Below are 14,377 nucleotides of genomic sequence, written 5' to 3' on the forward strand. Positions count from 1 at the left end.
TATTTAGATCTGTTTTAAAAAATGTTTTTCTTGATTTCAGAAAAATATGTTTATATTGATTTCAGAAAAGAAGGGAGAGAGAGAGAGAGAAACAATGATGAGAATCATTGATCAGCTGCCTCCTGCACACCTCCCACTGCGGATCCAGCCTGCAACCCAGCCATGTGCCCTGACCTGGAATCAGACCATGACCTCCTGGTTCATGGGTCGACGCTCAACCACTGAGCCACATCAGCTGGGCTTATTTGTCTTTTTATTGAGTTATAGGGATTCTGGATACAAGTCCATTATTAGATAGGTGATTTATAAATATCCTTTCCCATTCTGTGAATTCTCTTTTCACTATCATGTTATTTCCCTTTGAAATACAGAAGTTTTTTATTTTTATTTTTATTTTTTAGCAGTTATGGTGGGTAGTTACATCCTAGGCCAGTATCTTTTTTTTTTTTTTTAATTTATTGATTTTTTTCCAAAGAGGAAGGGAGAGGGATAGAGAGTTAGAAACATCGATGAGAGAGAAAATATTGATCAGCTGCCTCCTGCACATCCCATACTGGGGATATGCCCGCAACCAAGGTACATTCCCTTGACCGGAATTGAACCTGGGACCCTTCAGTCTGCAGGCCAACACTCTATCCACTGAACCAAACCGGTTAGGGCAGAAGTTTTTTATTTTAATGATGTTCAGTTTATCTGTTTTTTCTTTTGTTTGTGATGTTAGTGTCCATCCCCCCCCCCCAACACCCCCCCCTACACTCCCCGCCCCCCAACACCAAATAAAAAACTAAAAAACCCATGTCTAATCCAGGTCTCAAAGATTTATTCCTATGTTTTCTTAGAGTTTTATGGTTTAGGTCTTCATTCTCTTTTGTTTTTTAAAAAAATGTATTAGGAAACTAAGATGATGATAGATATTGACACTTTCTACTCTAGATTTGATGCAAGGCATTCCAGTGACAGAAGATCTTTATTCCATATTTAACAAAGAGAAAGAGCATGAAGCTTTGCATAAGGAAAACCAGAGAAGTCACCAGGAACTGATTAGCCAGCTTTTACAAAGTTACATGAAGTTACTGCTGCCTGATAATGAAAAGTTCCACGGGGGCTGGGCCCTCATTGACTGTGATCCCAGGTAATGAGTGATGTCCTGCTAACTAATGTGCTTACATTTCTGATAAGTTTTCTGTAATTAATGCTAGGACTTATCCATAAAGCCGTGGGCATGGATGCATGGCACTTTTCAAGTACAGAGCTGACACTAAAAACTCAGTAATGAGAACTATTTTAATGCAATCCTATATAATAAAAGCCTAATATGCTAAGTGTCCGGTCAACTGGTCGGCCATTCAACCAATCAAAGCGTAATATGCTAATCGCTCATTATTATGTGCACTGACCACCAGGGGGCAGTCGACCATTCGCTATGATGTGCATTGACCACCAGGGGGTAGATGCTCCGACTGGTAGATTAACCTGCTGCTGGGGTCTGGCTGGTCGGGATTGAGCGAGACGGGCCAGACATGCCCTGGGGCCCTCCAGCAGTCCCTCCCTGGCTGGCCAACCTCCTGCGTCCCTCCCCAGCCCTGATCGTTCACCACCTGGCCTGTACCCTCTCGCAATCGGGGACCCCTTGGGGGATGTCAGAGAGCCGGTTTCAGCCCTATCCTGCAGGCCAGGCCTAGGGACCTCACTGGTGCACGAATTCGTGCACTGGGTCTCTAGTAATTGATATAAAAAACAACTGTAAAACTATGGTTCGCTAGTGGCTGTGTGGGTTTTCCCCCCTCAGAATCTAGGTTTATTGTATTAATGCACATAACTCAGTGGATAGAGCATTGGCCTACGAAATGAAGGGTCCTGGGTTCGATTCTGGTCAAGGGCACGTATCTCGGTTGCAGGCTCCATCCCCAGCCTGGGGCACATGCGGGAGACAATCAATCAATCCCTCTCACATGGATATTTCTCTGTGTCCCTCCCTCTCCTAAGAATCAATGGAAAAATATATTCTGGTGAAGGCTAACAAAATATATATATTGCACTGAAAAATTTTTTTTAATTGTTTGAAGTATTACATATGTCTCCTTCCCTAAGGGCAACCTCCCACCACCCCAGTCTCTGGATATATTTTTCTTTCTTTCTTTATTGATTAAGGTATTATATATGTGTCCTTATCCGCCCATTGACCCACTCATGCCCCCACCCCCCTGGTGTGTGTGTCCATTGGTTATGCTTGTATGTGTGCATACAAGTCCTCTGGTTGATCTCTTATCCTCCCTCACCCTCCCCTACCTTCCCTCTGAGGTTTGAGCATCTGATCGATACTTCTGTCTCTGGATCAGTTTTTGTTCATCAGTTTATGTTGTACATTATATTCCACAAGTGAGATCATGTGATATTTATCTTTCTCTCACGGACTTATTTTGCTTAGCATAATGCTTTCCAGGACCATAATGCTGTTGCAAATGGTTAAAAAAAATTTTTTTAAATATATTTTTATTGATTTCAGAGGAAGAGAAACACCAAAGATGAGAAGGAATCATTGGCAGCCTCCTGCCCGCCCCCTACTGGGGACAGCCTGCAACCCGGGCATGTGCCCTTGATCAGAATTGAACCCAGGACCCTGGAGTCCGCAGGCCAAGGCTGTATACACTGAGCCAAACCGGTTAGGGTGGTTAAGAATTATCTTGATGGCTGTTGGCAACCACTTAAATATCGCACTGGAACCAGCGGCAGGTCTAGCGGGATGCGCATGCGCACTGGACGGTGCGCAGCGGAAGTGGCCCGCCATGACGTGTTCCGGGGCGGGGCGTGGCGCGGTTCAATCACGCGGTCGGTGCACGGGTGCAGTTTGGTGCAGACGGTTCACGCGTGGGGTTGGGTGCAGCGGCTCTGACAGCTTTGACTCCTCGAGAGACAAACGGACGCCCCGACCAGATGCCGCGGCCCTACAAGCCCTTGCCGGGCGCCCGGCGGCCCGACCGCATCGCAGAGCACGTTGCTGAGTTGGATCGCTTGACGACAACGCTCAAGATGGTTCTCCTTTTGGCCGGGCTTACGCTGAAAGCTCCGGTGGCGTTGTATTTTTATTCGAAAATAGTCCTTTTTCAAAGCCTCCTGTTAATGTCCCCTGAGGACAGCGGCTTTTACGCCCTCGTCGTGGCGGTGATCGGCCTCCACCTACTGATCTGCGGCTTTGTTTTTGTTCTGTGGCCGGAGGACGGCTGGCCCGGGTGGCGCGGGCGGAAGCGCTAGACGCAGCCGCCTTTCCTCCGCGTCCAGAGCAGTCAGTGGTGAGGCCCACGCCTGACTGATGTAAATATTGTCAACAATGGTAAAATATTTCCGTGTTAAAATGTCTTGTGACGTAATTTTCGTGGCTTGGCTGGAGCAACGCTTTTCGGAGTGCCCGTAAGTACAGGCCAGAGCCGGACCCGCGCTGGCTTCCCCGGATGCAGGGTGCTTGTCTGGGACTGATGACGGCCCCGCCATCTTAGGTCACTCATTGCATTTTCGGCGAAAATTGAGAATTTATTTTAGGTTAAGACTGTTAGCTACACTACAACAAGGTGCTGCACTTGGGGGTTTTGGTAGTTTTCTCCGCAGGCAGCACGGGTTCTACATGACCTCATCCTGACGCAGGTTAAATGTGACTCCAGTTCCATCTGCAAAGGGTGTTTTGCAGTATTTTGATAAACAGGCAAACAGGTGTGTAATTCTAAGGCAGAATTACGCATTTGTATAGAGCAGTGATGGCGAACCTTTTGAGCTCGGCATGTCAGCATTTTGAAAAACCCTAACTTAACTCTGGTGCAGTGTCACATAAATTTTTTGATCTTTGCAACCATAGTAAAATAAAGACATATTTTTGATATTTTATATATTTAAATGCCATTTAACAAAGAAAAATCAACCAAAAAAGAGTTTGCGTGTCACAGGTTCGCCATCACTGGTATAGACACTTTTGGGACTAATCTAAGAAGCCAGATTAATTTCCACCTTTTGTTTGGAAAGGCTGTTATTAGGTGAATATCATGTAAAATCCTTTCAAAGGATGCATTCTGCAGAGTAAAATACTGTGCAGTGTCATTTTGAAGATCAGGTTATGAGAGTAAATCATTTAGACTGTTTCTTCCTTCTGAACCTCACATTTTTTTCTTTTCAATTCCCCTTTCCCCCCATTATCCACTTCCCCCTCCTCCTTGGCTGTGAGAAGGCATCTCTCTTCAACTCATCCTTTCTTCCACCCTCCCAAACTAGATTCTTTTTTAAATATCCAAATGGATAGATTGTGTCCTACTTCTGAAATTAAATGTATGCATTGATTCTTCCCCTCCCCCCATCTTTTATCACAGTGGTTCTCCTTTAAAAATAAGCTTGGCAAAAATGTAGATGAAAGTAAAAATATGTAATTGCCTGTGTCATGTTTGTTTAGCCTCATTGATGCTACTCACAGAGATGTGGATGTGCTGTTACTGCTTTCTAACTCTGCCTACTACGTTGCCTAGTAAGTTGCTTATTGATTTAAAGCTTTAAATTTTGTTTTAAAATTTGAGTAAATTTCCATTTTAGGAAATTAAGAATTGGGTTTTATTTTTTTTTTAAAGAAATGTCATTGAACCCCTTTACCTTACATAACTGTTACGTCAGACTTCCTTTTTTTAATTTGAAAATGATTTTGAGTTATATCCCAGGTTTTGGTGTATTTCACATATTTTTATTGTTAGTGACCATATAGTATTGTTTTATTATTATGCCATAAATGATTTCCCATTGTTGGGCATTAAAAGGATTCCCTTTTTTGTAGTCTCGTTTTGCTGTTGTGAATGACACAGCAGTCTTTGTACAGATAACTGCGTGCAAGGTTATCATTTGGTTATAGTGATGAATTACAAGGGCTTCTTCATGGCCTTGCCAGAGCTGAGGGTTGTTCCCCCCACCTTGTGTGAACTGTTTTTTCTTGTCATTGGCCTGGGTGCCTATTGGCATTGATCACATTGATTTGGATATAATTTATCTGCTGTATTATTCCCAAATACATAGCTTCAGAATACATGTCTCTATTTTTAAATTTCCTTTTAGGTTAAGGTTTAAGTTTATCTTTTTTTTTTCCCCAAAATGTTTATAAAACAAATTATTTTTGCTGTAAATTTTAGTGTAAGATCTATAAACTGATTTTAACTATTGAACTATGTATGTTATCTCATTACATCTAACTGAAAAATAACTGTATTGTGCTACAGATTTTAACTGCATAGTAGTTGCTACTATTATACTTCAGCTATAAGATAAATACGCTTTTGATTTTAATAATTTTTAATCCCTTTTCCTTTAGTTATGATGATGAAGTTGATAAAGTAAACCAGTATCAACGACTAAGTCTAGAAGACCTGGAAAAAATAGAAATAGGTAAATTTAAAGATACTAATCAAGTCATAGAAAGCAAATACTGTTTCTTCCAAGAGTAGGTCAAGCTGTTTATGCAACCAGCATAGCACCTTACTAGAACCAGAGAGGGGTATTCCCAGTGGTGTTTTGTAGGTCTCCCTTCTATTCTTTAGAGATTAATGAATATAATCCAATAGTAAGTGTCTATTTTATTATCTTGTGAAGATTAAACCAGAGATCAAGAAAGTTTACATATTTGAGGCTGAAGTACTAGTATTTAGTTTTATCAAACCAAACTGTCACACTAAGCTTATGTGCTTTTGTTTAGATTGTGAGGAAAAATGTGCTAAATAACCTAATGGATGAATGTGTTTGTCTTTTGAAGATAGAGGAAAGTAAAGGTTATGTGAAAGATTTACACATATTCCTCTGGTCTTTAGGTCCTGAACCCACTCTTTTTGGAAAGCCAAAGTTCTCCTGCATGCGGCTGCACTACAGATACAAAGAAACAAGTGGCTATTTCCACACACTGAGAGCTGTAATGCGCAATCCCGAAGAGGATGGGAAAGGTAAGGAGATGAATTTACTGAGTGTACACTTTCGATCTGCTCTTCTAAGCACAAATGGAACTGGGGGCAGTACATACCATCACCAACTAATGATCCAGGGAAATAGCAACTTTGTTCTCAGCAGCACAGGGAGATAGATGATCTGAACTGATGATGGTTTGGGGCAAGGGAAGCTATAATGGGAATCCTGTGTGGCCGTATGGATGCGGGGCTTTCCCACATATGTGCCTCGTGTGGGTAGTAGTCAAGGACCGTGTCTGTCTGGTTCACAGCTGTTACCCTTGGCGTCTAGCACTTTAATTCCAGTTGATTTGGTTCCTTTGCTCTTTACTCTTTTGTTAAAATTGGTTTTACAACACTGAATTAGTGAGGGAAGTAATGAATAAGGAGCAGTTTCCTGTAAATTGAAGCAAGTAAGTTTGATTTTAACTGAAAGACCACAAATTTCAGTTAGGGTTCTGAGTTAGAGCTGCTACTTTTTCGTATGTTTCTGGGGAAAGTGGCGGCAGTTCTATTTGGGTTTCAGATACGCTTCAGTGCATTGCGGAGATGCTGCAGATCACCAAGCAAGCCATGGGGCTGGATGTGCCGATAATCGAGAAAAAACTTGAGAGGTGAGTACTTTGGATTTTCTCTCACTAATAAAGACATTATTATGAAGAGTCAGCTTTAAAAATATTTGCACAGGTGGGGGGCGGGTCGCATTAGAGTAATGAGCTGGTATTTAGAGAGAGAGGTATCAAATTTCTGTGGATTAAAGGTAAAACTTTAGAGGGGAGCATTTCAATTTAAATAACTTTGTAGAGAAACTAGCCACTATAAGTAAATTTGTGAGTTTTCCATCTAATGAGCAGGTTCATGGTCCACATTCCACTAGAGAAGAGAGTCATTTGGTCATCTAGAAAAAAATTGTTCAGTCTTTTGTTAGTAGAGAATATTGTTTCCGTTGTCTTTGATGTTACAATTTTTACAAAAGTCTCATGACCAGTAATCCCACATGACCACCAGGTCAAACATTCAAGATATGTGTGATGAATAGCACAACTTATTTTTTCTCATTTGTACCTGTTGTGAGGGATGCCAAGGGAGAAACCACTAAGTTATGTTCAATGTCCCAAATTTTTAAAAATATGTTCCCAGTGGGTTATCTGAATTTAAGGAAACAAAATTCCCCCCCTTCCTGAATTCAGCCAAATTGGAATGTGTGTAGACAGCTCTAGTTACGGTGCAGTAGATTCCCACTTACAACCAGTGATTTTGCCATCCTTTAGATTGTGAAAGGTGGTGGGTTTTTTGTTTTTTGTTTGTGTTTGCACAAAAACATGGGCGGAGGCAACTGTTGGGAGTCTTCCCTCCCTCCCTTCCTCCGCTGCCTGCTCCTCTCTGCATGCCTAGGAGAACACAACTGAAGGAAGCATGCAGCAGCAGTGATAACTCCAAAGACAAATGGTTTGGTCCAAAAGAACTCAACACGATTAATCCAATTACCAGAAAGAATGTCACCAAGCAGAATTAAAATGCTGATGTGGTAGTTTCCACAGGGTGGCTCTGGGTTGCTCCTGGTGGCCTGCTTGAGGAAGGTGAGGACAAGAGCGCCTGTGGGAGATGTCTCTGGCCTGTGTGTGGGACTGGGGTTGAAGTCACACAGCCGGACCCCTGTTTCCACTCAGCGCCTGGAACAAGGTGCCAGTGTCATTAAGGGCCTCTGCTGCTCTCCTGTAAAATCCTACCTGCTGGCTGTTTCAGAGACTCAGCACAAAAAATACACCTCATTCACTATTTCCATAGTGACTCTCAGCTCAAATGACAATGTTTTGTATCTATTGTGGGTTTAAATAAAATACTATTAAAATTCATTTCACATTTTTAATGTGGCTATTTTCAATGACATCTACAGCTTGTCTATTTCTATTGGACAGTCTCTTCTAGTGTCAACTCCAAGGGGTTATCTTAGTTTATCAATTAGCAATGCGCAGTTTTCAAGAAATGGGGTCCAATTTAAATAGAATTTTCACTTTAATAATTGGAAATGGTATGCTGAATTACATGGGAAATTAACTTTTCTCTCTTCTACTTTGTAGGAAGAGCAGTAAACCTCATGAAGACATAATTGGCATCAGATCTCAAAACCAAGGGTCTCTGGCCCAGGGAAAAAAGTTTTTAATGAGCAAATTTTCATCTCTAAATCAAAAAGTGAAACAGACCAAATCCAGTGTAAATATTGGCAATTTACGAAGACTGGGAAACTTTGCAAAACCTGAAATGAAAGTTAATTTTCTGAAACCAAACTTAAAAGTAAATCTTTGGAAATCAGATAGTAGTCTTGAAACCATGGAAAACACAGGTGTGATGGATAATACAGTCCAGGCAGAGTCTGATGGGGAAATGTCTTCAGATAATGACTCCTACCACTCTGATGAATTCCTTACAAATTCCAAGTCTGATGAGGACAGGCAGCTAACTAATTCTCTAGAGAACGTGGGGCCAATAGACTATGTTCTTCCTAGTTGTGGCATTATTGCTTCAGCACCTCGATTAGGCAGATCCCAATCTATTAGCAATACTGATGTTAGCATTCATGCTCCTTCAGATATTACTATTACTGCTCATGGAAGTGAGTTTGGAAAAGGCGGTGAGTCTTCTTTAAAAAAAAGTCCTTCTGCTGATACTATACACACATTGACTGGCTTTGCCAAGCCTATGGATATTTACTGCCACCGATTTGTACAAGATGCACACAACAAAATGGCCCAACTGTCGGAAACCAGATGTATTTCTCAGCAGGCTAGTGAGGAAGGAAATCAAACAACCAATCAAGTTTCCAATGAAGAAACCCAAACTGAATCAACGGAACACATACCTTCTCGACCATCTCAATTAGACGTGTGTTTTTCTGCAGCAGGCCCACAGTTTTTGTCTGTCGAACCAGTGCATTCAGTTGTGTCTCAAAAGACCCCTGGCTCTGGATCCAGCATGCTTGACCTTGAGGCAGGGCTTCATGTAACTCCTTCTCCTTCGGAGAGCAGCAGCAGAGCCGTCTCTCCCTTTGCAAAGATTCGGAGTTCCATGGTCCAGGTTGCTAATATTACTCAAGCCGGGTTAACCCAGGGGATAAGCTTTGCAGTGGCAAAGGTTCAAAAGAGCCCTGCAGAACCTGAAGTGGTTAATGAGGTCCAGCAAAATGAACTTAAAAATATGTTTACACAATGCCAGACGCGAATAATTCAGATTTAGTTTTTAGCCACAATCCTATGGCTTTTAATTAAAAAAAAAAAAGGTTTCACATATGAGACTATTTTAACCTGCACTGACTCTGAATTTAGGGATAATAAATTGTTTACTGGGAAAGGTTTTAAAAGGAATATGAACTTGAGCAGATTTCCAAATTTGGGAGTCAGGACAACAGAGGTGCATCATCCTAGACTGTGTAGACCTAAGTAGCTAAACACTACAGAGCTGTTTGTCTCTTTGAATGTAATTCAGGAAGAGATTACTTTGGGGTATAATAACCTGTACCTGAACCTTTTTTTTTTTTTTTTGAGTGGGCGGAGGGAGCTGTTGAGTGTATGAAGTAGACAAAGGACGGTCATGGATACATTGAGGGGGTTAGCATTTTTTATAATATTTTTCTCAGTACATTTCTGTGTATTACCTCTACAAGGTAAATACATTTAGTTTTTAGTGACTTCAGAGTGTTGCTAATATGGAAAAGCATTTGAATATAAAAAACTTGGTTTTGTTTTGATGGCTTAACCATTCCCTATGAAGAATTGAGGGTTACTGGCATAGTTAAGAAATATATGCCCATTGGATTTTAATTTTCCCTGTATTTTAAACAATTTTAAATTTCATGCCACTCTGTATACCCCAAAGTCTAGGAGCATTAAGATATGTCAGTCATAAAACCTGAGACAACAGATCTGAATACCAGCACCTATTAATTTTGGTATTTTCAGGTAAGAATGTACATTTACCGGATATTGGTAATTCTTTTGTAGGGGGCATTCCTTAACATCTTGTGTAGACTATTGAAACTTAGTCTGAAGCACAGTTGTGTTAAAATTGGTTTTATGACCATAACCCTGACCACATGGAAACTCCTCTATAAGCCCATACATTAAGAAAGCTACTTTATTCCAAACCAATACTGGTTTGTCTGCTATCTTTAGAGCCTTACTCTGTTGACGTGATTCTCAGCTAAACATTAAGTCTGTTGTAACTTTGCTAAGTATTTCCACTTTTGTTATTTATTAGTGGTATATTTTTGTGTGTGTGTGAAGTGTCAAATCTTGTGGCTATTTAAAAAATAAAATACCATTGTGATTTAAAGTGACAATGTATGAGAATTCCTTGAATAACATTTTAAGGATAAGGGTTTGATTTTTGAATGGGATTAAAGAATTTGTAAGCAAGGTAAGTTTTCTATAATATTCATTTAGCTTTCTGATGATTCAAAAATAGGGTTAAAATCACGTTAGATTGACAACTTTAATGTCCACATATATAGCAAGGGAGGAAAGGGTTTCTGAAGCCCAGGGTTCTCTCTCCTACCTGCTCCCTGGAGTCTGAGGGCACATGGGAAGAGCTTCAGTTCTCTGGAAGGGTTTTCCTTTCAAGGCAACTTCTCTGCCAGACCAAGCTACTTAGTACTTCTCTTTGGTAAACTACAATTCACATTGGCACAATAAACACACGGTAACTAATCTCTTGAATTTTATTCCCACAAATCCAGGTGAGGTTTCATTTCCTAAAAGTTCAAGGATGGTCTAGTCTACCAGTTATAAAAATGAAAACCAGTTAGAATACTAAATATAAACTGATTATTCATATTAGTTTATAAAAAATAGATTTGAGTTTAGGAAAAGTTAAACTAATAATCCCGTTTGTGAGGCATAATAAATTCCTTGATTTTCAAGGCTCACCCTGTTTCCTTGGTTAACAATATCAATTTAGACGTGGGGGTGGAATTTAAGGAATCATTTAACTGAACCATTAATGTTTCCAACTAGGTAAGTCACTGACTAAAAATAATTATGTATAACCACAGCTTAAGTGATGTTCTAACCTCTCCAAATATTCTGGGAGCCACAATTATACTATGAACAATGATGTTTTTGTTCATTTTAAAACTTACTGTATTTTAGAACTGTAATTGGTCTGGGGAAAGCCTACTTAGTTTTATCATGGTGTTTTGGACAAGCAGATAATGTTAATCTAATGTTAATCTAATACAATCATCAAAGCAAGTAAATGACATTAGGAAAAGAATTAAAAACCTTTTTCCTAAAGAAGACATTTCTTAAAATTAAAAATTAACTATTTTACTCTCATATTTAGGAAAAACAACTTAGTAGGGTAGAATTTCCTTAAGTGAGTGCCATAAAACAGTGGTTCCCAAATGTACTGGGGTGAAATGAGAAAAACAAGGACAATGGGAGTATTTTTTTCAAAAAGCTACATTTATTCCACTTAAAGGACTATCTTGTTTTTTAAGATTGTCCTCATGAAAAGAAAATGTAATAATACAGCGATTTCTTTCAGATAACTTGGCATCCTTGTCTATCCCAAAATTTGGGGAAATATTACTGGTCCATGAACTCTAAAAGTATGGGAACCACTGCCACGTTAAAGACTAGTGTTGCAGATTAACAACTGTTAAATAGAAAAAAAGCTGCTGTGGTCAAATCTTTGGGAAATCATGTGAAATTTTGTAGTATCATTTCCCAAACATGTGATCACAAAACACATTCAGATCCACTGTTAATTGGAAAGACGTAAAAAATCTTAAGTGAACAATTCCTGAATGGAATTGCAACTATTTTCCTATGAACAAAGTCTGGCCTATAACTTAGCTTCAGCTAAGGAAATGGTATAAGCAGCAATGTTATCAATATTAAACTTTTAATATCAAATACAGTTTTGTACATTACTAATTTATATAATTATAAAACAAACTCCAAAAGCTCCATAAAATCAGTAAGGTAAAAGCCCTTACTGAATATTATATAAACTTCAGATGTGACCAGGCTTGATTTCAGGAAAAGTCCTTGGTTTTTAATACAAAGTATCTACAAAACGGTATAAATGATACTTGCATTTTACAAGAATGTGGCTGTAATTTGCCCATTACTCTTCGATAGGTATCAGATGTTTAAAGTTCATTTCCATTCACACACTTCTGCTGCTGAAGCCTAGTTCTTCTCAAAGACTCGAGCTGCTTTGCTCTCAGCCATCGTTCTCTCGACAGTGTTGTCTGCCCAGCGCTGAGAGACAGAAACCTGGTTGGAGATAAGAAACAAACTGAAGTCTCGACCGAGGAAGACGGGCTTAGGAACAGACCTGTGGTCGGGCCACAAAGAGGTCAAGGACCAAGTTAGATGTCTACAAAGGAATCCCTTAAGTCAGATTTGGGAGATGACTCACTTTGAGAAGCATGCCTGGTTCCATTGAAGTGATCACTGGCCAAATGCAATTTCACTTCAATGAGCCACTTCACAAGGGTTTGTAAAAGGAAAAAGTTCATTTCTATAAACTAGGGGCTTTATTCATAGCTTACGTTAAGCAATTATGGACATCTCCTACTCACCGAGCGACAATGAGCAGCTGGTGGAGATCGTCAGCAGTGATGCTCTGAGGGTCATTCTTGCGCATTTCCACGAAGTCATCTTCAACTGCCTTTATCAAAAGAGGAAATGACATTTGCATTTAATAGGGAAAAGAAAACTAACATGGTCCCTTGACTGATGTAAAAATGAAGTCAGCCCTGCTTTTTAGAAAAATGAGATAACATGGATGAAATGATTGAGAACCAAACTTAATACATATAAATAATGTTACCGATGAAAGTATTCCAAACAAAATAAGATCAGGTGAACATGCCTGTAAACACAGGAAAGATGATGTCAGTGAAAATGGCAGAACAAGGACCTCAGAAAATTCCATTTAAAGGGAATAAGGACTCTAGTAAAAATGGCCAAAATCAGCTTCATCAAAGCTCTGGAAATTAACCAGAGGCTTGCAGCAATCTGAGGAGCATTACTCAAGAAAGGCAGTAAGAACACTGAGCTTTGAGGAATTTTAACTTGCACCCTCACCCCACCTCCAGGCAGCCCTGAGAATGTCCTGCCTGGCAACCACCGAAGAGGTGGTGGGGCTGGAGGTCTCCCAAAGCACCATTCAGGAATTACCATCATTTGGTGGTTCCCTGGAAGAACCCATCTGTAAGGTTGTCTTTAACCTGACATGGGGCTTGCCCAGGGCATTTAAAAAAAATCAGAAGCAATTATTGAACATCTTGGCTGCCTCGGGCACTGGCTAGCCAAGTTCCTTAAAAGGAAAAACAGGGAATGAGATGTCCATGTGTGTGTGCGCGCACGCGATAGCTATATAAATCAATTCCTAAGACTTTAGAAGGTCACATGCTTGCACAGGTCTGTGCATGCTCAGATCTGAGCAGGCCCTAAGCTCTCACCTCGGAATAACCCTGAGTCTCTATGCAAGCAGAAAATGAAGGAAGGCCAGAGCAGTTGTAATCTGCATGGCTGAGTGTTGAAGGGTTGCCCCAACATGGATACAGGACTTAGATTGGGAGACATATGCTAACAGGCATCTAGGGAAATTAAATTTCTATCCATTCATTGAGTGACCACTGAGTTAAGAGGGCAGACTTCAGTGCCCACATACAACCAAACTATAGGATTCAGAAAGTCATAGAACAACAAACCCTAGAGAGGGAGGGAATCTGTCAGCAGAGTTGTCACATTATATTATTTAAAAGTAGAGGCTCAGTGCACCAATTTGTGCATGGGTGGGGTCAGGCTGACTGGGGGGAGGGGCCGCAGGAGGTTGGCTGGCAGGCCACAGTGTCATAGCAACCGGTCATTCTGGTCACTTGACTTTTATACATACAGATATCTGGTTTTCAACACAAAAATTAGGAGACATACAAAGAAATATGAATGTACAACCTCATTCATTAGACAAAGAGTTAATAGAAATTGTCCTTGAAGAAACTCAAATATTGGACTTACTAGACAAAAACTTGAAACCAGCCATTTTAAATATATTCAAAGAACTGCAGGAAACCACATATAAGTAACTAAGAGAAAACAGGAGAATGATGTCTTGCTAAATAGAAAATATCAATAGAAATTACTTCAAAAACAAACAGCCAGCCCTAGCCAGTTTGGCTCAGTGGATAGAGCACTGACAACCTGTGGACCGAAGGGTCCTGGGTTCAATTCTAGTCAAGGGCACATACTTTGGTTGCAGGCTCCTCCCCTGCCTGGGCCCTGGTCAGGGTGCATGCAGGAGGCAACTAATTGATGTGTCTCTCTCACATCGATATTTCTCTGTCTTTCCCTCTCTCTAAAAATCAATGGAAAAACAGCCTCAGGTGAGGAACAAATAGAGCCCAGCCAGTG

At 40.4% G+C, this 14,377-nt stretch overlaps 2 protein-coding genes across 12 annotated transcripts in view; one reads left to right on the forward strand and one right to left on the reverse strand.

The window, feature by feature from the left end:
- The window catches only part of INPP5F (inositol polyphosphate-5-phosphatase F), a 58,376-nt gene extending 48,086 nt beyond the window's left edge, over positions 1 to 10,290 (forward strand). For 2 of the 9 annotated variants that reach the window (XM_059661611.1, XM_059661613.1), the window contains 6 exons: positions 934 to 1,132; positions 4,433 to 4,504; positions 5,333 to 5,406; positions 5,826 to 5,954; positions 6,481 to 6,568; positions 8,036 to 10,290. In XM_059661611.1, coding sequence (XP_059517594.1) covers positions 934 to 1,132; positions 4,433 to 4,504; positions 5,333 to 5,406; positions 5,826 to 5,954; positions 6,481 to 6,568; positions 8,036 to 9,188 — 1,715 coding nt within the window. In that variant the 3' untranslated portion in view covers positions 9,189 to 10,290. The other 7 variants (XM_059661615.1, XM_059661614.1, XM_059661617.1 and 4 more) reach the window with 7 other exon arrangements.
- Positions 10,291 to 10,654: 364 nt separating this feature from the next.
- Positions 10,655 to 14,377, reverse strand: part of MCMBP (minichromosome maintenance complex binding protein) — a 31,711-nt gene continuing 27,988 nt past the window's right edge. For 2 of the 3 annotated variants that reach the window (XM_059661621.1, XM_059661620.1), the window contains exons 15-16: positions 12,541 to 12,629; positions 10,655 to 12,232 (exon numbers count right to left, since the gene is read on the reverse strand). In XM_059661621.1, coding sequence (XP_059517604.1) covers positions 12,106 to 12,232; positions 12,541 to 12,629 — 216 coding nt within the window. In that variant the 3' untranslated portion in view covers positions 10,655 to 12,105. The remainder of the gene's footprint in view (positions 12,233 to 12,540; positions 12,630 to 14,377) is intronic. The other variant, XR_009448283.1, reaches the window with a different exon arrangement.

Source organism: Myotis daubentonii, chromosome 13 (assembly GCF_963259705.1).
Source record: "Myotis daubentonii chromosome 13, mMyoDau2.1, whole genome shotgun sequence".
Lineage (NCBI taxonomy): Eukaryota > Metazoa > Chordata > Mammalia > Chiroptera > Vespertilionidae > Myotis > Myotis daubentonii.